This window comes from Ornithorhynchus anatinus, chromosome 14 (assembly GCF_004115215.2).
Source record: "Ornithorhynchus anatinus isolate Pmale09 chromosome 14, mOrnAna1.pri.v4, whole genome shotgun sequence".
NCBI lineage: Eukaryota > Metazoa > Chordata > Mammalia > Monotremata > Ornithorhynchidae > Ornithorhynchus > Ornithorhynchus anatinus.
In genome coordinates, this window is record NC_041741.1 from 21,987,342 (window position 1) to 22,015,310 (window position 27,969).

The following is a 27,969-nucleotide window of genomic DNA, read 5'->3' on the forward strand; positions in this document are numbered from 1 at the left end:
GCAGCTCTGGGCTTTCTTTATTGAACGCTCTAGCCCACCATGTCCTCTCAGTCCCACACATCTGGTCTCCCCGACCCTGCTCCTCTTGCCCAGCCTCACCCCCATCATCTCCCCACACAGCTGCCATCCTCAGCTCACTCTCATCCAACCCACTCCTTGAGCCGCCTCTGTCCCATCCGTTATCCTGTCCCAGTGCCGCCCCTCATCTCCCTCCCCCTAAGCTGCTCCCACGCAACACCCCCACTCCGCACTCCTTTTGCCATCTCCTTCCTCAACACCTCCCCTATAGACCCAGCTTGTGGAGCCCCCATTTCATCGTGCGAAAGCTTCCTTTCATCCTGGACCTATTCTTGACCCAGACACTGCTCTTCCTCACCATTATTGAAACCTGGCTCACCCAGTCACTTTCCAGTGGCTTCTTCCCTGCTTTCAAATGTGTTCATTATTATTATTAATCATATTTACCGAGCGCTTACTAAGCAGTTGGGAGAGTACAATATAACATCGGACACATTCCTTGCCCACAACGAGCTTACGTCTCCCCATCCTAAAAAAAATCCCTTCCTTGATCCATGGCTCCCTGCAGTCATCATCTCAACTCCCGCCTCCCATCCCTTTCCAAATTCGAGTTGCCTACACACTCACTGTCTCCACTTCCATTCCTCTATTTTTCTCCTTGATTCCCTTCAATATGGTTTTTCCCCCCCTCATCACCCCAAAGAAACTTCCCTCTCTGAGGTCACCAAAGACTTTCTTGCCATATCCGATGGCCTCTAGTGCAACTTATCCTTCTCAACCTCTCAGCTGCCTTCAACACCGTGGCCCACGCTCTTCTCCATGAAATATTATTCAACCTTGGCTTCACTAGCACCACCCTCTTCTGGTTCATCTCCTAGCTCTCTGACCATTTTCTCGGTCTCTTGCAGGCTTCTCCTTGGCCTCCTACCTCCAAACTGTGGGGGTCCCTCATGGCTTAGTTCCGCGACCACCTCTCACTTATTCACACCCACTCTCAGAGAATTCATTTGCTCCCATAGCTTCAGCTACCATTTTTATCCAGATGATTCCCAAATTTACCTCTCCAACCCCAACCTCTGCAGTCTCACATCTCCTCCTACCTACAGCATATCTCTACCTGGTTGTCTAGCCAACACCTCAAATTTAACACGTCCAAAACACAACGCCTTATCCTACCAACCAGACCATGTCCTCTCCCTGTCTTGCTCAGCGCTGTAGACATCACTATCCAATCTTAAAAGCCAGTAATCATGGCATTATCCTCAATTCATCACTTTCAAACAAATTATTTTGGTTCTAAACCAATAATGGTACTTGTTGAGCGCTTACTATGTGCCAAGCACTGTTCTAAGCACTGGTCGCTATGTTCCCAAGAGCATTAAAATCTATCCTTTCCTCTCCATCCAAACTGCTATTATGCTATTACCCCACTTAGACTGCTGCATCAGCTTCCTCACTGACCTCCCTTCCTCCTGTCTCTCCACACTTCAGCTCTGTCTTCACCCCGCTGCCTGGATTTTTCAACAAAAACGTTCAGCCCACTTCTTGAGAACCAAGAACTTCCAAAGACTGCCCACCTACTTCCGCATCCAACAGAAACTCCTAATCATTGGTTTTAAAGCATTCAATCAGCTCACTCCCCCCGCCCCCCTTACTTCATTTATTTCCTAGTACGGCCCAGCCTGCACACTTTGCTCCTCTATCACTGGCTTGTTCACTGTGCCATGAACAGTGTGAACATTGTGAACATGAACAATGAACACTGTGCCATGGTCAATCTCACCACTGATCTTCACCCACAATCCAGCCTTTGGCTTGGATCTCCCTCCTTCTTGGTCAATGGGCCATCACTCTCCCCACCCTCAATGCCTTATCTAAATCATCTCCCAGAGGCCTTCCTTCATTAAGCCCTTCCCCCAACTTTCTCCCTTTTCTGCATCATACAAGCACTTGAATTTACTTGATATTCACGCCACATAACACTGATGTATATATGCATAATCCATAAGAAACAGTGTGGCCTAGGGGAAAGAGCAGGGACCTGAGAGTCAGAGGACCTGGGTTCCAGTCCCAGCTCTGCCACTTATCTGCTGTGACCCATGACAAGTCACTTCACTTTTCTGTGCTTCACTTCCCACATCTGCAAAATAGGGATTCAACACCTGTCCTGCCTCCTACTTAACACGAGCCCCATTTGGGACCTGATTATCCTGAATCTACCCCAGCAGTGCTTGGAATGTAGTAAGCACTTAAATACCATGTTTATTATTGTTCCTCTAGACAGTAAACTTGTGGGCAGGGAACGTGTCTGCTAAATCTGTTGTATTGCACTCTCCCAAGTGCTCAGTATAATGATCTGCCAGTAAGCGGGTGATTGATACCACTGATTCTGGATTTTCAACAGATAACCAATATATAATATTCCTATTATATCTTCCCTCAGTAGCAAGTCCAATGCAAGACAAACGCCCACCAAAACCTTGCACTATTAAAAATCAAGTTATAGCATCTGTGCTATAATAATGGTGGTTTTTTTCTTGGAAAGGCTACGGCTATCAAAATTTCATCGGGTCAGCTGTAGTTTCATCAGTCAAAAGTCAGAGGGGTAACCAGGTGAGATTGAAATGTATTTAAGAAGGTTGTGGTCCCTGGGAGACACGCAACCTCATGGACGCATCCTCACCTTCCAACTGGACCATTCATCTTTTTGACACTGGTAACCATTAGCAACTGCTTAAATTTTGGTTTCCCTTAAATAATGGGTAGAATCTTGCAATGCTAGCAAGCCGATAGTGTCACTGAACAATCTGTTGATCCAACTTTGCCTAAGGATTCCTGCAGAGCTGTCCTGCCTGCTAATGGATTTCCTCTCTGTTCTCCTTTTAGATTCTATCCTAATCGCATGCTAAAAAATGATGTTTTGGGGCACCTGTAGCAGGATGCAGAATCTTTCTTTACAAACATGTTTGTTTTCATCCAACAGGAGACTCCAGTTGGAAAGCGGACTGGGAATCATTCACCCGGAATCGGACCCTAGGTTTTGTCCTCATCGCTATTTCAATATTTCTGGTCCTGTCGACCGCAGCTTCCATTTCGGCAAAATAATACAGGCAGGACAGATGAGAGAGTCCCATAGATGAATATAAGATGATTTATTAAAAATCCTTCTGTACCAAATAAAGGTGTGTCCTAGCTTACGCCTGCAAAAAAATCTTGAAACCTCTGTCCTGGGCTGGGGAAGGGGAGAGTAATCAGGAGCCGGGAGACTCAAGCATGCAGGAAGCAGGTTGCTAGCTGACAACCTCACTGGTCTCCTGCCTTCCTATCTCTGCTGGGATTCTAGTCCTGGGAAAGGAAGGAGAGTGGAGGGAGGGAGAAAAATGCAGGGGGAGAGAGAGAAAAGGAGGTGGGGCATGGAACAGGGAGGAAGGAGGCTGCTTCACATCTCTGTAGGAAGAAGTGATGGGCAAGGAAAGGACGAGCCATAGGTAAAAATGCCTTGTAGCCTCATATTTGAAATTCCCCCATATTAGAAATGTCTTCATAATTATTGTAGCAAATATGTGGATGATAGCTATAGAGGACCTTAATCCCTGGAGCCCAAAATGATCACAGAATCCCTCAAAACACTTTCTTTTGACAGCTGAGGAAACGAAGACCTTTAGTCCAATAATCCTTTACAAAAGGAAGAATGTACAGAAATTTTAGCTTAAGTCCATTTTTGTTTGTCACATTTTTCTCTTCTTATTCTTTTCATTTACTTCCATCTTGAGTTTAATTTCCTCTTCTGTAAGTGCTCCCAGTTTCTTTTTCTTTGCTTTCTTTACCTTTTCCTTGATGGCTGCTATGTTAATTTTATCTTCAGAAACTGCATAAATAAAAAACATATTATTACATTTTCAAAAAGACAATTGGATCTTGTTACCAAAGAAGGTTTCACAAATCCAAAACTGAAGTAACCTAATTGTATGTGTAAAGGCCATTTAGGTCAATTGCTGGATTCAGCTACAAAAAAGTATTTTTTACATGAACTATTATGAGGCTATCCTTGTCTTTACACATATTTTACTTTAATGAACTGAAACAGAAAATTGAAACTGAAAAGTGAATTTTCTTTCAATCACTACTGGGGGTTTCCTCTGGGAGTTTGTCTATTCCACATGCAGGATGAAAAAGCTTCCATTACTGATAGAGATTTGAAAAGTAAATGAATCAATAAGTTAAAAGTAAATTAATCTAATAATAATATACTAATGGTATTTGTTAAGCACTTACTATTTGCCAGACACTGTAATGAGCGTTGGGGTGGATACAAGCAAATCAGGTTGGACACAGTCCCTGTCTCACATGGGCTCACAGTTTTAATGCTGATTTTATAGATGAGGTAACGGAGACCCAGACAAGTTACGTGACCTAATCAAGGTCACAGAACAGACAAATGGTGGAGCCAGGATTAGAACACAGGTCCTTCCGACTCCCAGGCCCACACTCTACCCACTAGCTGCTTCTGCGGTTACTTGAGGTTGGCCCTAGAGATTTCAGTGTCCCCCACCCCCAAGAATGACTGCACTGATCAAGCCATGTTGACCAATTATGGTAAAGTCAAAGCTAAATACTTATGTCCTGTAGACTGTAAACTCCTTGAGGGCAGGGCTTGTGCCTATCAACTCCGTTACATTATACTTCTCTAAACGCTCAATACAGTGCTCTGTACACAGTAAGAACTCAATAAGCACCACTGATTATGATCTAAGAGGGAAGACAGCACATGCCAATTTTGTTGAACATGTAGGACAGTAGAGTATCAGTGGGACGCAGGGATTAAAAGGAAAAAAAACCAACCCAAATAACTCAATCTGCCTGCCGCGGGCGGGGAACAACCCTATCAGGATACCAAATGAAAAGTTTTCTAAAAAAATTAGGTTAGATTCCCTTTCAAAAGTGTTTGTTGGAGATTGTAGCCAACTCTAGATTATTAAGACACGAGGGCAAAGAGGTAGGGATTTGAACAGATGGACAAATTATTCAATGTGATTGAAATTTTAGGCATTGAATGCTAAAATAAACATCTTGCAATCATTCTGTTCAAACCCATCTCACAAAAGACTATAATTAGAAGCAAAGCTTGAGAGTTCTTTGAGTACAGTATTAATACAAATTGGTAAGCTGGCCTGCAGTAATACAAAAACAACGGTTAAAAAACAGAAATCCTTTGGAACTGTGACCGACTACTCGGATGATGCTGGTTTCCATAGCTCCTTGAAGGCAAGGATCCTGTTTTACACTCTCCCAAGAGCTTACCTCACCATCAGCTTTAAAGCACTCCGTCGCCTTGCACCCTCCTACCTCACCTTACTACTCTCCTACTACCACCCAGCCGGCAAATTTCGCTTGTCTAGTGCCAACCTACTCACTGTACCTGGATCTCATCTACTTCGCCGCGGACCTCTTGCCCACGTCCTGTCTCTAGCCTGGAACAGCCCCCCACTTCATACCCGACAAGCAATTACTCTCCCCGCCTTCAAAGCCTTACTGAAGAAACACTTCCTCCAAGCCCTCATTTTCTTTCCTCCCACTTCCTTCTGCGACACCTTGACTTGTTCCCTTTATTCACCCCCCCCTCAGCCCCACAGCACGTAGGTACAGATCTGTAACTTACTTATTATTAACGTCTGCCTCCCCCTCTAGACTGTAAGCTTGTTGTAGGTAGGCAATGTCTCTGTTGTATCACTATACTGTACACTCCCAAGTGTTTAGCACAGTTCTCCATACACTGTATGTGCTCAATAAATGACTGACCGCTCAGTACACTGCTCTGCACACAAGTGGAGCTCAATAAATACTACTAATAGAAAGATTCTTCCCAGGAGATAAGGGAGATGGTAAGATTCTCATTGCCTTTCTAATCCTTCCTATGGAATCAGGGAGGGGTACTAAGGGCAAAGTTGGAAAAAAAACAACACTAACCTCCCTTGCTTCCCCAACCAAAACAACCCCAATACCAGAATCCTTAAATATGAGATTATGTTATAGCACCTCTAAGTAAGTGACCTGCCTTCTATGTTTTAGCACTGGCTAGTTCCTGCTAAGAATCTCTGCATCACAACTGACCCTCCTGATTGTTGATTAAGAACACCTGGAACAAAGTGAGATTAGCCCTGGAGGGGACATCCCAAAAGTGGAAAGAGCCCGGGCTTGGGAGTCAGAGGTCATGGGTTCTAATCCCAGCTCCGCTGCTTGTCAGCTGTGTGACCCTGGGCAAGTCACTTAATTTCTCTGTGCCTGTTACCTCATCTGCAAAATGGGGATGAAGACTGTGAGCCCCATGTGGGCAACCTGATGACCTTGTACCTACCCCAGTGCTTGGCAAGAGTAAGTGCTTAACAAATACTGGCATTATTATTTACTAAATGAATTGAATCGTTCTGGGAGGGATTTCTTTCAGAAAAAAAATAAAATCTATATGGTAGTACAATACTGACTTCCCCCTTTTAAGTTACTAAATACTAACGTGTTACTATTCATGCTAGATCTTCAATAGTTATCAAATTCACTCAGTAGTATTTATTGAGCACTTCCTGTGTGCAGAACACTCTAAGTGCTTGGAAAGTACAATTCAGCAATAAAGTTATGATAGTATACATCCAAAAAAGTACATTACCTTTCTTAGGTTTCACAACTATTTTTTCCTTTGGTGGAATAAAGGCTTTGTTTCTTTCTGCTTGTCTTTTACTAAGCACTTCAGCTTGTTTAGCCTGCAATAATGAATACAAAATAGCAGGCAAGTCAGTTTAAAAAAACAAACAAACGTCAACTTTACCTCTCACTGAGGTTGTGAGCAAATTAGATCCACCTAGATGGTCTTACCTTTATCTCTTCCATCTTCTGCCTTTTTTTCTGGCTTGCTTTCAAAAAGTATTCACCACTGGCCAATTCTTTGTCAATCTATAAAAATGACATAATGATTGATTACTCCAGAGGAAACGTTTACGATGACAATACGCAAGATGTCGATTAGACTGTAAGCCCGTCAAACGGCAGGGACTGTCTCTATCTGTTGCCGACTTGTTCATCCCAAGCGCTTAGTACAGTGCTCTGCACATAGTAAGCGCTCAATAAATACTATTGAATGAAAGATGTGAAAAGTTACTGCTTCCCCCCCAACCTGTAATTTACTTAAGTGTCCGTCTCCCCTTCTAGTCTGTAAGCTCCGTGTGGGCAGAGATCACATCTACTGCATTGTGCTCTCCCAAGAATCTTGTACAGTGCTCTGCATGTGATAAGCACTCAATGACTACCACTGATTGACTGATTTTAGGATGCAATTCTGATGTGGATTCTTAATGCCTCAGTAATAAATGAAGAAATGTAAATGCAGAAAGTCACTGTAAAAAATGCATCTACATCAAAGCGTAATCAGACATTTATCACTCAGAACACTGAGCTTGAGCCTTATTTGCATTAAGTTGGCTCCCTTCTTCAAAAACAAACACCCGATTCTTCTTTTTGAGTAGAACTAGGTCGAGGTGTTTTACTGCAACATGGAAATTGGAATGCCCTCAAACAGGGATTCAGAAGAGAGTTAATGAATATTTTTTCCCCCAACAAAATAATTCAAAGCTTGAACTGACCTGGCTTTCTGGTTGCGGAGGTGGGAATGGCGTATATTCTTTCTTGACCTTTTTCTTATTAGGCTCTTTGCGTTTATTCAAATTCTTGTGTTTGAACTTTGGCAAAAATCTTTCCCAATTCTGTGTTCTTAGTTCAGAATCTTTTGACAGTTCCCGTTTAATCATCAAAGTCTTCAATTCCCAGCAAAATTTGTAGAAAATAGCAATTACCAAACAAGACAACTCAGGGCCCACAGCAAGGTTTTGGAGCCTTAGATGAATTTAGTTTCAATGGTAAAAACTAAAAAAGTGATTGTTAGCAGTAAGAAATGATCGAACATCGAGGCACTGTTAAATTTAAACAAAAACTGTTTTGCCACTAAGCACGGTCTTTTCCACTGTCTTCTTAGTACTTGAAAATCTGTTCTGGATTTACTGTACTAATAAACTGTATAAAAAGCCTTCGCGGTTTCCTCACACAAGTTGCTTTCAAAAGAAGCAGAATATTTTCAGGGAGCATGTTATATGAGAAATGGGTGTAACTTTAGTCCCTTCTCAGCATGACAATAGCCTACAACTCTCTCCAAGATAAACGGGTCCAGCAGACTGGTCTATAATCTAACTATATATATGTGAGTAGGAGAAGATGTAACAGCCAGACTATATAGATTTGCCCCAACTAGACGGCAAGCCGTTTGTGGGCAGGGGTCATGTCTACTGATTAAATTGTACAGTTCTCACCTAGGTACAGTGCTCTGCACACAGTAAGCACTCAATAAATAACATTAACAATAAATAACTTCTGCCAAAAAAGCATGTGTTCCTTTCTTTTCTGCAGTACATGATGACTCAGACTTAGTATCAAGAGTCACATACTCACTTTAATGTTATATATTGGGTGAATATTCTTCATTGTATCCAGGACGACTTTTCTTACCTGAAATGAAAGGAATGACATTTATTAAATGCAAAAATATTAGCTTATGAATACTGAGTCAAACAAGTGGTTAAAGAATATTTCAAAACCACTCAATGTGTATGGCAGTGACAGATGAATTAAAACTCTAAAGCATAGGGCAAATAATAATAATAACTATGGCATTTGTTAAGCACTTATTATGTGCCAAGTACTGTTTTAAGCATTAGGGCAGATACAAGGTAATCAGGTTGTCCCATGTGGGGCTCACAGTCTTAATCCCCATTTTACAGATGAGGTAACTGAGGCATAGAGAAGTAAAGTGGCTTGCCCAAGATCACAAAGCAGACAAGTGGTGGAGCCGGGATTAGAACCCATGACCTCTGACTCCCAAACCTTTGATCTTTCCACTAAATCATGCTGCTTCTCTTCAACGTATACAACATAATTTATGGGTTTATTCATCAGGATTTTATACGCCCAAAAACATCACTTGAAAAAAAGTCAAAGGCCTAAAAGAATATTCCTGAAATGGCAGCAATCAGTTTTCACAGCCAAGAGAAGCAGCGTGCATGAAGCATGGGCCTGGGAGTCAGAAGACCGGGTTCTAATTTCGGCAGAGTGACGTACCTGCTGTGACCTTGGGCAAGTCACTTAACTTCTCTGTGTCTCAGTTGTCTCACCTGTAAAATGGGAATGCAACTTTCTCTCAGACTGTGAGCCTTTTGTGGAATGGGGACTGTGTCTGACTTGATTTTCTTGTATCTATCCCAGTCCTTAGCACACAGTAAGCAATAAATTAACGCAATTAAAAAACAGTGTGGTAGGCAGAGAGAGGACCTATATTTGCGATGATGAGGTGAGGAATGACCACTTTTTTTTTAAAAATATTTTTTAAGCACTTACTATGTGCCAAGCACTGTACTAAGCACTGGGATAGATATAAATTTATCCAATTGGACACCGTCCACGTCCCACATGGGGCTCACACTCAATCCCCATTTTGCAGTGAGATAACCGAGGCCTAGAAGTTAAATGTCTTGCTCAAGGGAGCTCCAGGTGATAGGGAGGAAATGGGTAAGGGGTGGACAAGCTGGCTCTAGAGGAGCAGAGCGAGTGGGCTGGGCTGGAGTAGGAGATAAGTGAGGTAAGTTAAGAGGGGGCAATCTCATTGAGTGCTTTCAAGCTGATGGGGAGCAGTTTCTGTTTGCCACAGAGATGGATGGGCAACTACTGAGGGTGTGTGAGAAGCAGGAAGATGTGTACTGAATTTTTTTTTTTTTAGAAAAATGAGCCAAGTGGGGCAGGGGTGGTGTGACTAGAGGGAAGGGACTCAGAGGAAATGGGGGACAGGGGTGAGACAAAAGCATTCAAGAAACAAAATCCAGTGCTGTGGCAGCTCATTTTTGGGAGCGTTAGTGACCGATGGATTCTATGGATCCCCTACTAGAACGATGGCAGGTGGAGGTGGGGTGTTCTGGGAGAGGTGTGTCCATGGCATCGCTGTGGGTCAGAGACAACTCGACAGCGTAAGGCAAGAGCGACCATGGCAAGTTCCGGTAGCAGGTAGCCACTCAGTAGCTCCCACTTCAGGAGATCCCTAGCGTGAATGGGGCAGGGAACGTCCCTCCCAATTCTCTTGGATGTACTGTACTCTCCCAAGTGCCTAGTGTGGTTCTCTGCACATAGTATGCGCTCAATAAATACCACTGATGACCATTCATTCATTCAATCGCATATACTGAGCGCTTACTGTGTGCAGAGCACTGTACAAAGCATTTGGGAGAGTACATTTCAATAACACATTCCTTGCCCATAACGAGCTTAGAGTCTAGAAGGTGGGGCGGGAGAGAGGTATTAATAAGAATAGATTACTGATATGTACCTAAGTGCTGTGGGGTTGGTAGGAAGGAAGAACTGAGGGTGAAGCAGAAGGGAGTGGGAGAAAATGAAAACGGGGGGGGCTTAATCAGGGGAGGCCTCTTGAAGTAGATGTGCCTTCAATAAGGCTTTGAAAGGGGGGAGAGTAATTGTCTGTCGGATTTAAGGAGGCAGGACGAGGGCCAGGGGTTGGCGGCAAGTTAGATGAGACTGCGGCACAGTGGGAAGGTTAGCATTAGAGGAGCCAAGTATGCGGGCTGGGTTGTAGTAGGAAGGTATCAAGCTGAGGAAGGAGGGAGCGAGGTGATTTAGTGCTTTAAAACCAACGGTGAGGAGTTGTTGTTTGATGCTCAGCTGGATGGGAAACCACTGGAGTTTTCTGAGGAGTGAGGTGACATGCTCAATGATTTTAGAGAAAAATGATCCAGGCAGCAGATTGCAGTATGGATTGGAGTGAGGAGAGGCAGGAGATCAGCAAACAGGCTGATGCAGTAACCAGGTGGGATAGGATAAGTGACTGTATTAACTTGGTAGCAGTTTGGATGGAGAGGAAAGGGTGGATATTAGCAACGTTGTGAAGGCGGGACTGACAGGATTTAGTGATGGACAGAATATGTGGGTTGAAAGAGAGGGGAGTCAAGGATAACGCCAACGTTCCGGACTTGTGAGACAGGAAGGATGGTGGTGCCGTATTTGGTGATGGGAAAGTCACGGGGAGAACAGGGTTTGGATGGAAAGATATGGAGTTCTGTTTTGGACACGTTAAACCAGAGGTGACGGCAGGGTATCCAAGCAGAGATGTCTTGAAGGCAAGAAGAAATACAAGACTGCAGAGAGGGAGTGAGGTCAAGGCTGGAGATGTAGATTTGGGTATCTGCTGTGTGACCGCGGGCAACTCACTTAACTTCTCTGTGCCTCAATTAAAATGGGGGTCGACGATGGGACAGGTGGGAACGAGGCACATTGAGGTTAGCAGCAGAGGAGCGGAGTGTGTGGGTTGGGCTGCAGGAGGAGAGAAGGGAGGTGAAGTAGGAGGGGGCAAGGTGATGGAGAGCTTTGAAGCCAAGAGTGAGGAGTTTTTTGGTTCATGTGAAAATTGATAGGCAACCCTGGAAATTTTTGAGGAGGGGAGTGACATGCCCAGAGCGTTTCGGCAGAAAGATAATCTGGGCAGTGGAGTGAAGTATAGATGGAAGTGGGGAGAGACAGAAGGGAGATGAGAGAGGAGGCTGATGCAGTAGTCCAATTGGGATATTATGAGAGATTGTACCAGCAAAGTAGCAGTTTGGGCGGAGAGGAAGGGGCGGATCTTGGCGATGTTGTGAAGGTGAGACTGGCAGGTTTTGGTGACGGATTGGATGTATGGGGTGAATGAGAGAGCAGAGTCCAGGATGACATTGAGGTTGCGGGCTTGTGAGACGGGAAGGATGGTAGTGCCGCCCACAGTGACGGGAAAGTCAGGGAGAGGACAGGGTTTAGGAGGGAAGATAAGGAGCTCAGTCATGGACATGTGGAGTTTTAGATGGAGGGCAGACATCCAGGTGGAGATGTCCTGAAGGCAGGAGATATGAGCCTGGAGGGAAGGGGAGAGAACAGGGGAGGAGATGTAGATTTGGGTGTCATTTGCCTAGAGATGACAGTTGAAGCCGTGGGAGCGAATGAGTTCACCAAGGGAGTGAGTCTAGATGGAGAACAGAAGGGGACCGAGAACTGACCCTTGGGGAAACCCTACAGTTAGGGGATGGGAGGGGGAGGAGGAGCCCGCTAAGGAGACCGAGAATGAACCAAGAGAGGATGGAGTCTGTGAAGCCAACGTTGGATAATGTGTTGAGGAGGAGGGGAGGGCCGACAGTGTCAAAGGCAGCTGAGAGGTCAAGGAGGATTAGGATAGAGTAGGAGTCATTGGATTTGGTGAGTAGATCACTGGTGACCTTTGAGAGGGCAGTTTCGGTGGAGTTGGAGGGGATGGAAGCCAGATTGGAGGGGAATCCAGGAGAGAGCTGGAGTTGAGCAATGTGTTAAGCACTGTTCTAAGCGCCGGGAAAGATACAGGATAATGAAGTCAGACAGAATTTCTGTCCCACACAGGTCTCTCAGTCTAAGCTGGAAGGAGAAGAGGTACTGAATCCCCATTTTACAGATGAGGTAACTGAGAGATGAAGTGGCTCGCCCAAGGTCACACAGTAGGCAAGTGGCGGAGCCAGGATTAGAACCTAGGTCCTCTGACTCTCAGGCCAGTGTTCTATCCACTACGCTACGCTGGTCCTCTAAATTACATGAATTGTCCAAACTACGTTAAAAATACTAAATGTTCAAGAGGGTTTGGAAATAAAAGCCTATACAATTTATTTCACAATTCTTTAAAGTCAGGAACCTCTGAAATAATTATGGCACAAAGATGTCACTAAGTAATTTGGGGTGATTTAGCAAGAGTTCACTGAACTTGGAAAGACCAAACTTTATAATGCAAACTGCTGCCCTTATAAGCAAATTGTAACCAGGTAAAAAATGTAAAGTACTTTAACCCAGGAGACTCCCTATGCGTTCTTGGAACCAGAAATTAAGCTGCCTTACCTCTTTTAAGCCATTAAAAGGGCCCAGAGCTGAAACTGTGTTCCCCTGAACCATGATATAACAATTTGTCAACAGCTCCAGAGCCTACAAAAAAATGCAAGTAGAAATTCAGTAGCTGAATACTGATGACAAAAAAAACAAAGATTACACTCAGGTTTTCCATAACCCATTTTTACTCTTTATTCTGGATGCTGTTAGAGAATTAGGGGACGTTTGTCCGACAGTGTATGTAACAGAACATGAGGCAATGTTGGAAGAAACGTCTGTTCCCACCCACAGGATGTGGTCCCCGTATGTGAATTTTCTGGAAAGCAGAGTTTATCGCAATCATGATTCCCCATATTTTGGGAGAACTCAATGCATCTCACTTACTTTCAGAGTAGATCCTTTGGGTCCAATAAGCCTCTGGCGTCTTTTTATAAATCTTTCTTTGTTTCTGACTAGAGAACCGATTTTAACAATATCACAGGCTGTGTCATCCTGAAGAATTCGTACTGCCTGACAGAGAATTAAAGCAAGAAAAAAACTACCTTGTGATTTTTACAGATACGCTTTTCAAACTCATTTTAATACACCTATGAACGATGAAGAAATAGAGAAGCAGCGTGGCTCAGTGGAAAGAGCCCGGGCTTGGGAGTCAGAGGTCATGGGTTCGAATCCCACCTCTGCCACTTGTCAGCTTTGTGACTTTGGGCAAGTCACTTAACTTCTCTGTGCCTCAGTGACCTCATCTGTAAAATGGGGATTAAGGCTGTGAGCCCCATGTGGGACAACCTGATCACCTTGTATCCGCCAGCGCTTAGAACAGTGCTTTGCACATAGTAAGCGCTTAACAAATACCACCATAAATAGTTGAAACTTAATGAATCCTAAGAATAGAAACATTATCAGCACAATCAATACTCATCTGATGCCTACTTTGTATTAGACACTTAGAAAAATCTACAGAAATACAAGATATGATCCCTATCCTCAAGGAGTTTACAAACCAATGAGAGTGGCAAGAACCATAAAGTAATGGTTATACATTACCTTGGGGTGGGAGGATACTCTACAAATAAGAAATACAAGTATGTAAATCAGTAACAAATGAACAGGTAAGTACACAGGACTGCTCAGATGGCTGAGGGAACAACACATATAAGAATGAGTGGATTATAATCAAGGAATGCCTCAAGGAGGAAATGGTTTTTCAGAGGCTCTGAAAGAGAGAAGAAATGTGGTCTGGCAAAGGTGAGGCGGGAGGGCAGTCCATGTGAAGGAGAAAAACGGAAATGATTTGCTGGAGGTGGAAGAGTTGACAGTTGGGAACAATTAGAAGTGCAGAAACCAACTGGAGCAGATCAGAGCAGATGACAGGAAACTGAAGCCTTACAGCCTCTTTTTTAAAGAAGACAGGAGGTTTTTATTTTAGGCCAAAATGGGAAGCAAATAGAGTTAATAATTATAATTGTGGTTTTTCTTAAGCACTTACTATGTGTCAGGGACTATATTACATGCTGGGGTAGATACAACCAAAGTCCCTGTCCCACACAGGGCTCACCGTTTTAATCCCTATTTTAACAAATGAGGTAATTGAGGCAGAGGGGGGTTAGGTGACTCACCCAAGGTCACCCAGCAGACAAGCAGCAGAACTGGGATCAGAACTAAGGATTCCCAGGCCCATGCTCTATCCACTAGACCACGCTGCTTTTCCAAGCGGGGCGGGGGGGTAAATGCTCCAGTTGATGTTTCAGAAAGTGATGGGCAACTATACTCACGATAGGCGGTAATGGGGAGAAGCTGAAGGCCTATAAGGAGATTGTTACAACTATCCACTCGGGTCAGAGGACCCTGTATCCTCAGCATAGGGGTTTTAAGGGTAGGGAGGAAGAGATAGATTTGTGAAATAGAGGAAAAACCAATGGGACAATAAGCTTGTTATAAGAGACTGAAGGTTTGCTACGCTACATTAATTTCAAAGGTGGAGAGACAGATGTATTTATCTTAAGGGACAGACTAAAACCAATGATGACACACCTACTGAAATTTACAATCAAGGAAGGGCTGAACTGCTTGGGAATGAGGACTTTCCTTCAAGCTATGAAACTGTTTAAATTCCACATAGTTTCAAAGACGGCACTAAGCACCACCTTCAACAATGAAGGCGACCAAGTAGATGACAGAATTTGTGACAACTTTTTTTACCAAAGGACCCACATAAAATTCAGCAATTTAAGCATGGAACCATGGGATTAAGCCGTTCCTGCCTGTTAATAAACTCAGCTACAACTTTTTAACATCTCTGACCTCACCATAACCCCTCCATCCAATCATGCCATCCCTGTCCTCCTTTCCCAGCAGCTCCCTCTATCCAATTCCTCTCGACCCATTCTGCAGCCCCCACCTTCCTCACTGACTCCATCCCCATTATCCTGTCCCAGCGTCACCCTCCCTTCCCCCTGCACCTGCCCCCATGAGCTCACTCCCATCCAACCACTCCCCACCCCGGGCCCCCTCAAAGCCTCAGCCGAATGCGGGCTGTGGGACCCTGCTCCAGTTTGGGAAAGCTTCCCTTCATCCTTGACCTATTCCTGACCCTGCTCCTCCTCACCATCACTGAAATCCGGCATTCCCCACAGGACATGATCTCTCCTGCTCCTCTCTAGAAGGGGCCTCATCTTTCATTCAATAGTATTTATTGAGCGCTTACTGTGTGCAGATCACTCTACTAAGCACTTAATCTTCACCCCTTCCCCCAAACTCATCGGGAAGAGTTGGCTTTCCTCCTGCTCCCCGGTGCCACTTTCACTCCATTCCACCTCCCTCACATCTCTCTTTCCCTTCCTTTGAGGCCCATATCACTTGCCTTTCTCACCCAACCCAGACACTGATCATGATCATCTACCGCTACGAGGCCCCACCTCCAACTTTCTGAATGATTTCAATCCTTTTCTCACATTCCTTCTTTCTTCGTCCCTACACTGACTCTTGGGGACTTCAATATCCACAGAGATGTTCCTAACAACCCTTCCGCTGCCCAGTTTCTATCACTTCTCAACTCCACTGACCTCCCACTCCACCTCATCTCACCCACTCACCGACTGGACACATACTCGATCTCACCATCTCTACATATCTCACTATGTGGTAAGAGCCCGGGCTTGGGAGTCAGAGTTCATGGGTTCGAATCCCGGCTCCGCCGCTTGCCAGCTGTGTGACTTTGGGCAAGTCACTTAACTTCTCTGTGCCTCAGTTACCTCATCTGTAAAATGGGAATTAAAACTGTGAGCCCCACGTGGGACAACCTGATCACCTTGTATCCCCCAGCGCTTAGAAAAGTGCTCTGCACATAGTAAGCACTTAACAAATACCATTTATCTCTATTGCAGTAACATTTCACCAACTCTGAAATCCCTCTATCATATCGCAACCTCCTCAACTGCCTTCTCGTCCATATGCCTCCTCCCCACCAATCTGTCCCATTCACCACAGAGATCTCTAAGTTTTCGATCTCTAAATTGGAGATGACCCATTTAGTCTCCATATCCAAACCAAATTTATGCCCGCCAACATCACCCTCTCAACTGAACTTAGCTCATTTGCCCCCTATCCCTTCGTCAATCTCATGTCATCAACAATAGAGCCCTGGATCAATTCCACAGTCCACTTCCTTGGTTCCCACGCACAAGCCTCTGAGTGCTGCTGGTGCAAATCCAGATATCAAATCAACCTCATACATCTCATATTATCACTGCTTGCTTTAACTCTTCCCCCTCCTCTGTCTGGCAAAATTATTTCTCCATCCTTATGCCCACTGCCCTCATCAGTTGTTCTAAATGTTTAAGTTCCTCCTCAAACCTCCTGTTCCCCTGCCTCAGCCATTTCTTGTCCCACGACGTGGTCACGTACTTTATAGAATAAAAATGAAACTATCAGGAGTGTTCTCCCGTAAATCTTCTCAGCTCCTCTGCAGTCCTTCCCTCCTCATGCCCCCTTTTCATATACTATCTTCCCCAGCACTATCTCAAAAGGAGATCTCTTGCCTTCTTTCAAAATCCACCCCCTCCAACTGTACCTTCAACCCCATCCTTTTGCACCTTATCAACGCACTTGCCCCATCCCTAATCACCTGTTCAATCTTCAGAGACTTTTTCTCCACTGCTTTCTACCTGTTCATTCTTTCCCTATCCCCCCAGAAACCTCAGTTGACTTCATGGCCCTCTCCAGTTATTGTGCCATCTCTCTCCTACCATTTCTCTCTAAACTTCTTGAAAGAGTTGCCTAAAACCCGCCGTCTCCGCTTCATCTCCCCCAGTTGTCTCCCTGACCCCCTCCAATCTGGCTTCTACCCCCTTCACTCCACAGAAAGCTCCCTCTCAATGGTCACAAATGGTCTCCTTCTTGCCAAATCCAACAGCTTCTACTCCGTCCTACTTCTCCTCAACCTCTCGGGTGCCTTCGACATTGCCCACCACCCCCTTCTTTTGGAAACAGGTACAGGTACAGCCTACTGGTATAGGCTCTCATAATATCCCGGCGGGATTATTGTGTCAGCCTTCTCGCTGATCTCCCTTCCTCCTGTCTCTCCCTGCTCCAGTCTATTCTTCATTCTGCTGCCCGGCTCATCTTCTTGCAGAAACGCTCTGGGCATGTCACTCCCCTTCTTAAAAACTTCCAGTGGTTGCCTATCAACCTCCACACAAAACAAAAACTTCTCACTCTAGGCTTCAAGGCTCTCCATCACCTTGCCCCCTCCTACCTCTCCTCCCTTCTCTCTTTCTACTCCCCGCCCCGTATGCTCCGCTCCTCTGCCGCCCACCTCCTCACCGTCCCCCGTTCTCACCTATCCCGCTGTTGATCCCTGGGCCACATCCTCCCACTGTCCTGGAATGTCCTCCCTCCTCACCTCTGCCAAACTAATTCTCTTCCCCTTTTCAAAGCCCTATTGAGAGCTCATCTCCTCCAAGAGGGCTTCCCAGACTGAGCTCCCCTTTTCCCTCTGCTCCCCCTCTTCCCCCCCCCTTTCACCTCCCCTCAGCTAAACCTTCTTTTCCCCCCTTTCCCTCTGCTCCTCTCCCTCTCCTTTCCCCTCCCCTCAGCACTGTGCTTGACCGCTCAATTGTACATATTTTTATTACCCTATTTATTTTGTTAATGAGATGTACATCATTTATTACATTAATACATTTATTGTATTTATTGCTATTGTTTTAATGAGATGTTCATCCCCTTGATTCTATTTATTGCTATTGTTTTTGTCTGACTCCCCCAATTAGACTGTAAGCCCGTCAATAGGCAGGGACTGTCTCTGTCTGTTGCCGATTTGTACATTCCAAGTGCTTAGTACAGTGCTCTGCACATAGTAAGTGCTCAATAAATACTAATGAACGAATGAATGAAACATTATCTATCTTAGCTTTACTGACATTATCCTCTCCGGGTTATCCTACTCCATCCTAATCCTCCTCGACCTCTCAGCTGCCTTTTCTGTCGACCATCCCCTTTCTCCACACTTCCTCACTTTGGCTTCACAGACTCCATCCTCTCCTGGTTCTCCTCTTATCTTTCTGGCCGTTTATTTTCGGTCTCCTACGCGGGCTCCTCTTCCCCTCCCACCCTTTAACTGTAGGGGTTCCTCAAGGATCAGTTCTTGGCCCTCTTCTGTTCTCCATCTATACTCACTCCCTTGGTGAACTCATTCGCTCCCTCGGCTTCAACTGTCATCTCTATGCAGATGACACCCAAATCGACATCTCCTCCCCGGTTCTCTCCTCCCGCCTCCAGGACGTCTCCACCTGGATGTCTGCCGGCCACCTAAAACTCAACATGCCTAAAACTGAGATCCTTATCTTCCTTCCCAAACCCTGTCCTCTCCCTGAAATCCCTGTCACTGTGGACAGCACTACCATCCTTCCCATCTCACAAGCCCGCAACCTCGATGTCATCCTTGACTCTTTCTCATTCACCCCACACATTCAATCTGTCACCAAACCTGCCAGTCTCACCTTCACAATATCGCCAAGATCTGCCCTTTCCTCTCCATCCAAAGGGCTATCGTGCTGGTACAAGCTCTCATAATATCCCGGCTGGATTACTGTGTCAGCTTTCTCTCTGATCTCCCTTCTCTTGTCTCTCCCCACTCCAGGCTATTCTGCATTCTGCTGCCCGGATCATCTTCCTGCAGAAACGCTCTGGGCAAGTCACTCCCCTCCTTAAAAACCTCCAGTGGTTGCCTATCAACCTCTGCAAGAAACAAAAACTCCTCACTCTTGGCTTCAAGGCTTTCCTTCACCTTGCCCCCTTCTACCTCACCTCCCTCCTTTCTACTGTCCATCCCGCATGCCCCGTCCTCTGCCACTCACCTCCTCACTGTCCCCCATTCACGCCTATCCTGCTGCAGAACTCTGGCCCACGTCCTCCCACTGTCCTGGAATGCCCTCCCTCCTCACCTCCGCTAAACTAACTCAGTTCCCCTCTTAAAAGCCCTACTGAGAGCTCACCTCCTCGAAGAGGCCTTCCCAGACTGAGCTTCCCCCTTTCCCTCTGCTCCTCCCCCTCTCCCTTCAGCACTGAGCTCATTTGCATATATTTTTATTACCCTATTTATTTTATGAGGTGTACATCCCCTTGATTCTATTTATCATGATAATGTTGTCTTGTTTTTGTTTCGTTCTGTTTTGCTCTGCTGTCTCTCTTTTCCCCGATTAGACCGTGAGCCTGTCATTGGGCAGGGATTGTCTTTATCTGTTGCCAAACTGTGCATTCCAAGCTGCATTCAGTACAGTGCTCTGCACATAGTAAGCGCTCAATAAATACTATTGAATGAATGAAATCTAATATCCTCCTCAGTCAATTGTATTAACTGAGAGCAAAGCACTACCCTAAGCATTAAGGACAACTCTATTTGTATGACCCGCCGGTATCTCAAGTGAAACATGCTCAAAACAGAACTCCTCATATTCCCACTCAAATCTTGTCCATCCAATCACCGTAGACACTTCTATTCCCCTCCCTGTCTCATAAACCCGTAAACTGGGCATTACCTTTGATTGACCTCTCTCATTCAACCCACATCTTCAATATGTCACCAAACCCTGTCAGTTCTACCTTCACCTTATCACTAAAATCACCCTTTCTTCTCCATCCAAATTGCTCCTATGCCGATCCAAGTACTTACATCTTGCCTTGACTATAGCATCTGCTTTCTCATTGACGTCCTTGCCTCCTGTCTCTTCCCACTCCAGTTCCTACTTCACTCTGCGTCCCAGATTTTTCTGAAAAACCATCCAGTTCATAACTCCCCACTCCGTAGGAACCTCCAGTGGTTGCCTGTCCACTTCAGCATTGCACAAAAGCTCAATCAGCTTGTTCCCTTTACCTTTCCACACTTTCCTACTATAAACCAGCCCACACATTTTACTCTAATGCCAACCTACTCACTGTATCTCCATCTCTCCTTACTGCCCCTCGCCCTCCTTCCTCCCTCTGGCCTGGAACTCCTCCCCTTTAACATCAGGCAGACCTCTACTCTCCCCACCTACCAAACCCTATAAAATCACACCTCCAAAAGGCCTTCTCTAACTACACCCTCATTTCCCTTATTCACTTAGATCTTTACCCCTCAACCTCCTGATATTCACCTCACCCTCAGTATTTAGGTATGAAACCATGATTTATTTCAACACCGGGCTCTCCCTCTAGACTGTGAGTTCCTTATTAATATTTTTAAATGACATTTGTTAAGCGAATGCTACGTCCCAGGCCCTGTACTAAGCACTGGGGTAGATACAAGTTAATCAGGCTGGACAAACTCCCTTTCCCACATAGGGCTCAGTTTCAATCCCCATTTTACAGATGGGATACCTCAGGCACAGAAGTGAAGTGACTTGCCCAAGGTCGCACAGCAGACAAGTAGTGGAGCTGGGATTAGAACTGACTCCCAGGTCCCCGCTCTTTCTACTAGGCCGTACTTATGAGCCGGGCACATGTCTACCAACTCTGTTTTGTTGTACTCACCCAAGCATATAGCACAGCGCTCTACACACAGTGAGTGTTCAATAAACACCATAAAATAGAATTGGTAGGCATGATTCCCATCCGCAAGGAGCTTATAGTCTAGAAGGGAAGTTGGACCTTCAAAGGAATTACAAATACGGGAAATGGATATGTACAAAAGGAGGAGGGAGGGAGTACGTGGGAAAGGGGTCAGGGCAAGGCAACTGGACTAGGAGTAGGCTGGAATTAGAGATAAGCCTGGGCTGGGTCGAGCACGGGCCTGGGAGTCAAGAACACGGGTTCTAATCCCGGCTCTGCCACACGGATTTAGAACCCGTGGCCACTGTGTGACCTCAGGCAAGTCGCTTAACTTCTCGGTGCCTCAGTTCTCTCATCTGTAAAATGGGGATTACGACTGTGAGTCCCACGTGGGTCGGGGACCATGTTCAACCTGATTCCCTTGTATCTACCAACTCTGTTTTGTATTTTCCCAAGCAGTTAGTATATTGCTCTGCACACAGTAAGCTCTCCCTCAATACCACTGATAAATGATTGTAACTAATGGATTAACGCAACAAAATTTAAATAAGAATTGAAGGGGGTTAAGGTGCTTACCTGCTCAAAGGGTACACTTCTCGCCAAAAGTTTTATTAAGTCTCTGGCCCTGATGATCACATATGGATCAAAAGTCTTCTTAGTGGTACAAACAGTCATACTTCCTTCAATCAAATCCAGTGTAGCCTTCACATGCTGTGGAAGAGTATGGAAAAAAAGAGTGATCAGTCAGGCAACGTAAGACTTTTAAAATGAGACTGTCGTGTCAAAACAGCTCGGGCTCGGGAGTCAGAGGTTCCCGGTTCCGCCACTTGTCAGCTGTGTGACTTTGGGCAAGTCACTTCACTTCTCTGGTCCTCAGTTACCTCATCTGTAAAATGGGGATTAAGACTGTGAGCCCTATGTGGACAACCTGATTACCTTGTACCTCCCCAGCCCTTAGAATAGTGCTTGGCACATAGTAAGCACTTAATAAATGCCATTATTATTATGATTATTAATAAAACAGAGTCAGTTCTGCCTTAACACACATTAGAGATGATGAAATGGCAGATCTAGAGAGTGTTCTCTCAACATATTGCTCTGCTGCACAGATGATGTGCTTGTCAAAAGCAGTTGTAGGCAGGCAAGCAGCAGAGCATGACCATCCAAACTTTCCTTGACATGCAGTTAAAGATCACAACCCCTGGCTTGTCAGAGGATTGACTGTCAGCTTTCCATCTTCCAAATTTTCACGTCTTCCTCTGGCAAATTTCCTTTTAATGTAGGTTCCTTCTTTTAAATGATACAATTCCTTACCCACAAAAGGCTAATCTTCTCTGTGACTAACGGAAGTGATCTGGTACCGAGAGCACCTATATGTTGTTCAGTTTCAACCTGCAATATACTGTCATGGGGATGCAGTGTTGGAGTTGGGCTCTCAAGTGTGGGAAGGTTCCAGGAACGTAGCTAAGGCAGCCAGAGGAGGAACAGTCTACTGCTTGGACCCATTACTCCGTCGTCTCCTGCAAGGGCGCAGATCTTGTGGCCCTAAGTTGACCTAGGGCAAACTTCAGGAGTGTGGATCCCACTGGCCCAAGCCTGGCCATGTCTGATGGTTGGAGAGGGAAGAAATGATGAGGGAGAGAAAGGAAGAAGCTATATATATGTCCTACGGGTGATATTTTTCATGCCTGGCTGGGCGGATTCCATAGCCCTACTCAAGCCTGGCCATTTGTACAGGACAACACATCTCAAAGGCTCACAGAGCTTCCGCACATGAGGAGCGGGGATTTAGCAGGGGCGTCATGTTCAATCCCTAATGAGACCAACTTTATCCTGTGGGACGTAGATGACCAAAATTGGTGTTAACACTTTAAAATACAAACAAAACAACTGCACTGTACAACAGATGATTAAATGTCTGCATTACAAAACTAAAGGAAAAGTCCTACGTGTTCCTGGAGAGCTTTCTGCACGAGTGGCCAGCATTCCTTCAAGTAGGCTTCCCTGTATTTTGGAAACAAAGTTGCAAAACTGCTTTCTTCCAATAATCCTCTGGGATTGTCATCTTTGGTAAAAGTTGGTTCTTTCCATCCATCAGGTACAGTGAGCAGCTCTGATTCATCTACAGCTGCAAAATATTGATAACATTCCTTTAAGACTCCCTTTGCAATAAAAATATGTGGCGTTCGAACATACATGTATGCAGTCCCGACGCCCACCTACTGTGGCCCAGAAAGAGCTCCTGAAGGTCTAGGAGGAATGGGCCAAAGCAGTGAATGAACGTACGCACGCACACCTCTCCTCCCTCTTCTGTTCTTTTCTGAAGTGATTAAAGTACTATGAACCACCCATTTCCACTCCAAGACTAACTGCATCTATTTTCACCTATCGGTATCCTGCCAAAGCCCAGGGGAGCAAGTTAAAGCTAACCTGGCAAGTAGAAGATAACTGTCTAGCACAAAAACAGGGTAAATTGTGAATTAAGAGGAGAGCCAACCATCAGACACTCTTTTCCAGCAAAAGTTTCAAAAACAGAATATAGAAAGAGTTAAAAAAAAAAGAAAAAAAAGGACAGGATCTACCAAGCACAAAGTCAACAGCATCTGAGAAATACTGATGGTAAATGAGACTTGGTAAGAGCTCAGGGGTTGAGGTCAGAAGCCCTAGGTGGGTTCTGACCATTCCTCAGTTTCCTCAGCTGTAAAATGGGGATGAAATACCTACTTTTTCTCCCCCTTTAGATTGTGAGCCCCTGAACAGGGACTTTATATCTACCTCTGCACACAGCGGCGTGTTCAGCGGGCAGGAGGGCTTAAATACTGCAATTATTATTTCCATCTTAGCAAAAAACAATCTTAATATTTGCACCTCGATTCGACCACAGGTTGGGGACCGAGTCTCGCTTTTACCGTTTGCTCCCAGTGCCTAAGAGTGTTCCCATACAGGAGGCTCCCAATAAATACTGACGAGCCAATAAATGAACAGAACGGGTGAGGAACCGTCGAACACGAAGGCCAATAAGAACTGAACCACATTCATTCAATAGTATTTATTGAGCGCTTACTATGTGTAGAGCACTGTACTAAGCGCTTGGGATGAACAAGTCGGCAACAGATAGAGACAGTCCCTGCCGTTTGACGGGCTTACAGTCTAATCGACTAACCACATGGTCGGGAGAGTGATGTTAAGGGGCCTCGCTCCAATCCAGCCCGCTGTAGCCTGGCCACCATCAGCCGCACTCTCACATCTGGTACCACTCCATCAGGGCCTTCGCCCACCACTCTTTCTTTATACCCCCGTGTCCAGCTGGGATAGTTCTCCCGCTGGCCTTCACTGGCCAAAATGACTGGTGGCTCCCTCTGCCCCACCTGACTGTCCCCGGGGGTGGCTGGGGCAGACGTGAGGAGCTGGGATAGGCAAGCTGACCCCGGGGTCTCCCTCCTCGGCCTTGGAATAAACATCCCAACGGCTCGCAGGACTACCACACTGCACCACTTGGGAGGGGTTTCTTTCCTTTGGTCATATATATTGAGCGCTCTGTGCAGAGTACTGTACTAAGTGCTTGGGAAGTACAATTCGGCAAGAGACTATCCCTACCCAGCAACGGGCTCACATCTTGCAGGGGCGTCATGTTCAGTCCCTACAGAGACAGAGTGGATAGAACACGGGCCTGGGAATCAGAAGGTAATAATAATAATAATGTTGGTATTTAAGTGCTTACTATGTGCAGAGCACTGTTCTAAGCACGGGGGAAGATACAGGGTCATCAGGTTGTCCCATGTGAGGCTCACAGTTAATCCCCATTTGACAGATGTGGCAACTGAGGCACAGAGAAGTTAAGTGACCTGCCCACAGTCACACAGCTGAGAAGTGGCAGATCCGGGATTCAAACCCATGACCTCTGACTCCCAAGCCCGGGCTCTTTCCACTGAGCAATGCTGCTTCAAGGTAATGGGTTCTAATCTCAGCTCCACCACTCGCCTGCTCTGTGACCTTGGGCAAGTCATTTCAAGGAAAGAGCACGGGCTTGGGAGTCAGAGGTCATGGGTTTGATTCCCGGCTCTGCCACTTGTCAGCTGTGTGACTTTGGGCAAGTCACTTAACTTCTCTGTGCCTCAGTTACCTCAACTGTAAAATGGGGATTAAGAGTGTGAGCCTCATGTGAGACAACCTGATTACCCTGTATCTACTCCAGCAATTAGAACAGTGCTCTGCACACAGTAAGCGCTTAACAAATACCAACATTATTATTTCATTCATTCAATAGTATTTATTGAGCACTTACTACGTGCAGAGCACTGTACTAAGTGCTTGGAATGGACGATTGGCAACACTTTTCTGGGCCTCGGTTACCTCGTCTGTGAAATGCGGATTGAGACTGTGCATCCCAAGTGCGACGGGAAATGTGTCCATCCAATTTGCTTAATAACAACAGTAATAATAAGAAGAACGGTATTTGTTAAGAGCTTACTAAGTGCCATGCACCGTTCGAAGCACTGGGGTAAATACCAGGTCGACCCACGTGGGGCTCAGAGTCTTCATCCCTATTTTACAGATGAGATAACCGAGGCCCAGAGAGGTGAAGTGGCTCGCCCAAGGTCAAACAGCAGACAAGTGGCTTGTGTCTACCCCAGCGCTTAGTCCCGTGCTTGGCACAGGGTGAGCGCTTAACGAATGCCACCATTCTTACTATTCACTTTATCCCATGGGACGTAGACGGCCAACCTCCGTGTTAATACCTTAAAAACCAAGCCATCAGCCAACAGCCAAGAGCACCGTCCCAGAGATGACTGTCTGCTCTCATTAGAAAAGGGCACCTCCCGCCCGCCCTCCCTCGTCCCACGCCGGGAAGGAGCAGAGCGTGGCTCAGTGGCAAGAGCCCGGGCTTGGGAGTCGGAGGTCATGGGTTCGAATCCCGGCGCCGCCCCCCGTTAGCTGTGTGACCTTGGTCAAGTCACTTCACTTCTCTGGGCCTCAGGTCCCTCATCTGTAAAATGGGGATGAACTGTGAGCCTCATGTGGGACAACCTGATGACCCTGTATCCCCCCCAGCGCTTAGAACAGTGCTCGGCACATAGTAAGCGCTTAACAAATACCAACATTGTGTTCGGCAAAGCGACTCCATGGCCGCCCGGGGCTGTGGGGAGGACGCTTTGGGCGACCCGCGCATGCGCGCGCCCCAGCAAGAGAGCACGGGGGAAGCGAGGGCCCGCGCATGCGCGCCCCAGCGAGCGAGCACGGGGGGGAGCGAGGGCCCGCGCATGCGCGCCCCAGCGAGCGAGCACGGGGGAAAGCGAGGGCCCGCGCATGCGCGCCCCAGCGAGAGAGCACGGGAGAAGCGAGGGCCCGCGCATGCGCGCCCCAGCAAGCGAGCACGGGGGAAAGCGAGGGCCCGCGCATGCGCGCCCCAGCGAGAGAGCACGGGAGAAGCGAGGGCCCGCGCATGCGCGCGCCCCAGCAAGCGAGCCCCCGCGCATGCGCACGCCAAGGCTCCAGTCAGCGACCTCCCGCCTCTGCCGCCTTCCCGTTCAGTGTCCGTCCCCACCGCGCTCAGGGCTTCCCGACCGAGGGTCTCCGGCACAAGAGCCCCAGCCTCACCTTGCTTCCCCCGCTTCTGGTTTCGAAACCCGCCGGCGGCCTTCTCCTTCGTTTTTTCAAGCGGCTGCGAAGGGGACGCCATCCTGCCCCCCCTGGCGCCCTCAGCCTCTCGCCGACGTCCCGGAAGCGCCACCCAGCCGGGTCCGCCGGAGGGGGACACGCCACCGCGGGGCAACCAGTTCGCCGGCCCTTCCAACTTAGGAAAATGGAGGCCGCGGCCGCACGTGACCGCACGTGACCCAGCGGTTAGCGGTGCATCTTGGGAGTTGTAGTTTTCGGGGGAAGAAAACTTGGCGAGGGAAGATTGCTGCGGAATCCCTCAGCCGGCTGCCCAGGACATGTGCGGCAATTTACAATTTTGCTCCCTCTTGCAGCCACCCCATTTTGGTAACGATTACTCCATTTAAATATCAGCAAACATACCGAGTTTAATCCTCCTCCCGCCCTCCGCTCTTCCCCCTTCCCTTCAGCCCTGTGCTCATTTGTATGTAATATTTACTACCCTATTTATTTTCTTAATGAGGTGTACATCTCCGTGATTCTATTTATCCTAATGATGTTTTCTTTTGTCCTGTTTGGCTTTGCCGTCTGCGTCCCCCGTTTAGACTGTGAGCCCGCCATTGGGTAGGGATGGACTCTGTTGCCGAATTGTCCATTCCAAGCGCTTAGTACAGTGCTTTGCACATAGTAAGCGCTCAATAAATACTATTGAATGAATGAATCCTTTGGCTGGCCTAAAATGATCTATTTTGGCCCGTAGACTTTGTAAACCCCCTCTTCCTTCAGTCATATTAATTGAGCGGTTACTGTGTGCAGAGCACTGTACTAAGCGCTTGAAATGGACAATTCGGCAACAGAGACAATCCCTGCCCAGCAACGAGCTCCCCTCTTAAATCTGCCCAACCCCTTCATCTCGACTCACTCTAACACCCAGAGAAGTAACTGATTTCTTTAGTCATTTTTACAGTATGGGCTTACTTTTTTTCCTACTAGTTGCCTAGTTATACTTGTGGTTTTTGTTAAGCACTTACTATGCGCCAGGCACTGTACGAAGTGCTGGGTAAAGTCATTCCCTGTCCCACACGGAGCTCACAGCCTCCCTTTTTGTTTCCACCATAAGGAGGACAGGTACTTTTGTCTTCTACAACACGGGCCTGGGAGTCAGAACGTCCACAGGTTCTAATCCCGATCCCACCACTTGTCTGCTGTGTGACCTTGGGTGAGTCACTCGACCTCTCTGTGCATCCGTTTCCTCCTTTAATAATAATAATAATAATGATGTTGGTATTTGTTAAGCGCTTACTATGTGCCGAGCACTGTTCTAAGCGCTAGGGTAGACATAGGGGAATCAGGTTG

General features: G+C 46.4%; 2 protein-coding genes across 4 annotated transcripts in view; one reads left to right on the top strand and one right to left on the bottom strand.

Annotated features, from left to right (window-relative positions):
• The window catches only part of LOC114816415 (glioma pathogenesis-related protein 1-like), a 26,894-nt gene extending 23,708 nt beyond the window's left edge, over nucleotides 1-3,186 (top strand). The window contains exon 4 of one of the 2 annotated variants that reach the window (XM_029078565.2): nucleotides 3,002-3,186. In XM_029078565.2, coding sequence (XP_028934398.1) covers nucleotides 3,002-3,158 — 157 coding nt within the window. In that variant the 3' untranslated portion in view covers nucleotides 3,159-3,186. The remainder of the gene's footprint in view (nucleotides 1-3,001) is intronic. The other variant, XM_029078564.2, reaches the window with a different exon arrangement.
• KRR1 (KRR1 small subunit processome component homolog) lies at nucleotides 3,156-26,827 on the bottom strand. 2 transcript variants are annotated; one of them, XM_029078558.2, is made up of 10 exons: nucleotides 26,614-26,827; nucleotides 22,965-23,143; nucleotides 21,592-21,726; nucleotides 13,372-13,497; nucleotides 13,000-13,083; nucleotides 8,509-8,565; nucleotides 7,650-7,820; nucleotides 6,886-6,963; nucleotides 6,680-6,773; nucleotides 3,156-3,886 (listed from the first exon to the last, which is right to left on the bottom strand). In XM_029078558.2, exons 1-10 carry the CDS (start codon nucleotides 26,693-26,695, stop codon nucleotides 3,747-3,749), a joined length of 1,146 nt encoding a protein of 381 aa, XP_028934391.1. In that variant the 5' UTR covers nucleotides 26,696-26,827; the 3' UTR covers nucleotides 3,156-3,746. The 2 variants fall into 2 exon arrangements, with proteins under 2 accessions (XP_028934391.1, XP_028934392.1); XM_029078559.2 differs by lacking the exons at nucleotides 13,000-13,083; nucleotides 13,372-13,497.
• Nucleotides 26,828-27,969: the final 1,142 nt, after the last annotated feature.

Excerpts from the sequence above, each read along its gene's own strand:
- KRR1 (XM_029078558.2), bottom strand. The coding sequence starts at position 26,695 with ATGGCGTCCCCTTCGCAGCCGCTTGAAAAAACGAAGGAGAAGGCCGCC. Across the intron at positions 8,566-12,999 it reads CTTTTAATGGCTTAAAAGAG|GTAAGAAAAGTCGTCCTGGA; the intron begins GTAAGGCAGCTT and ends CTTTCATTTCAG. Across the intron at positions 6,964-7,649 it reads CTCCGCAACCAGAAAGCCAG|ATTGACAAAGAATTGGCCAG; the intron begins GTCAGTTCAAGC and ends TCATTTTTATAG.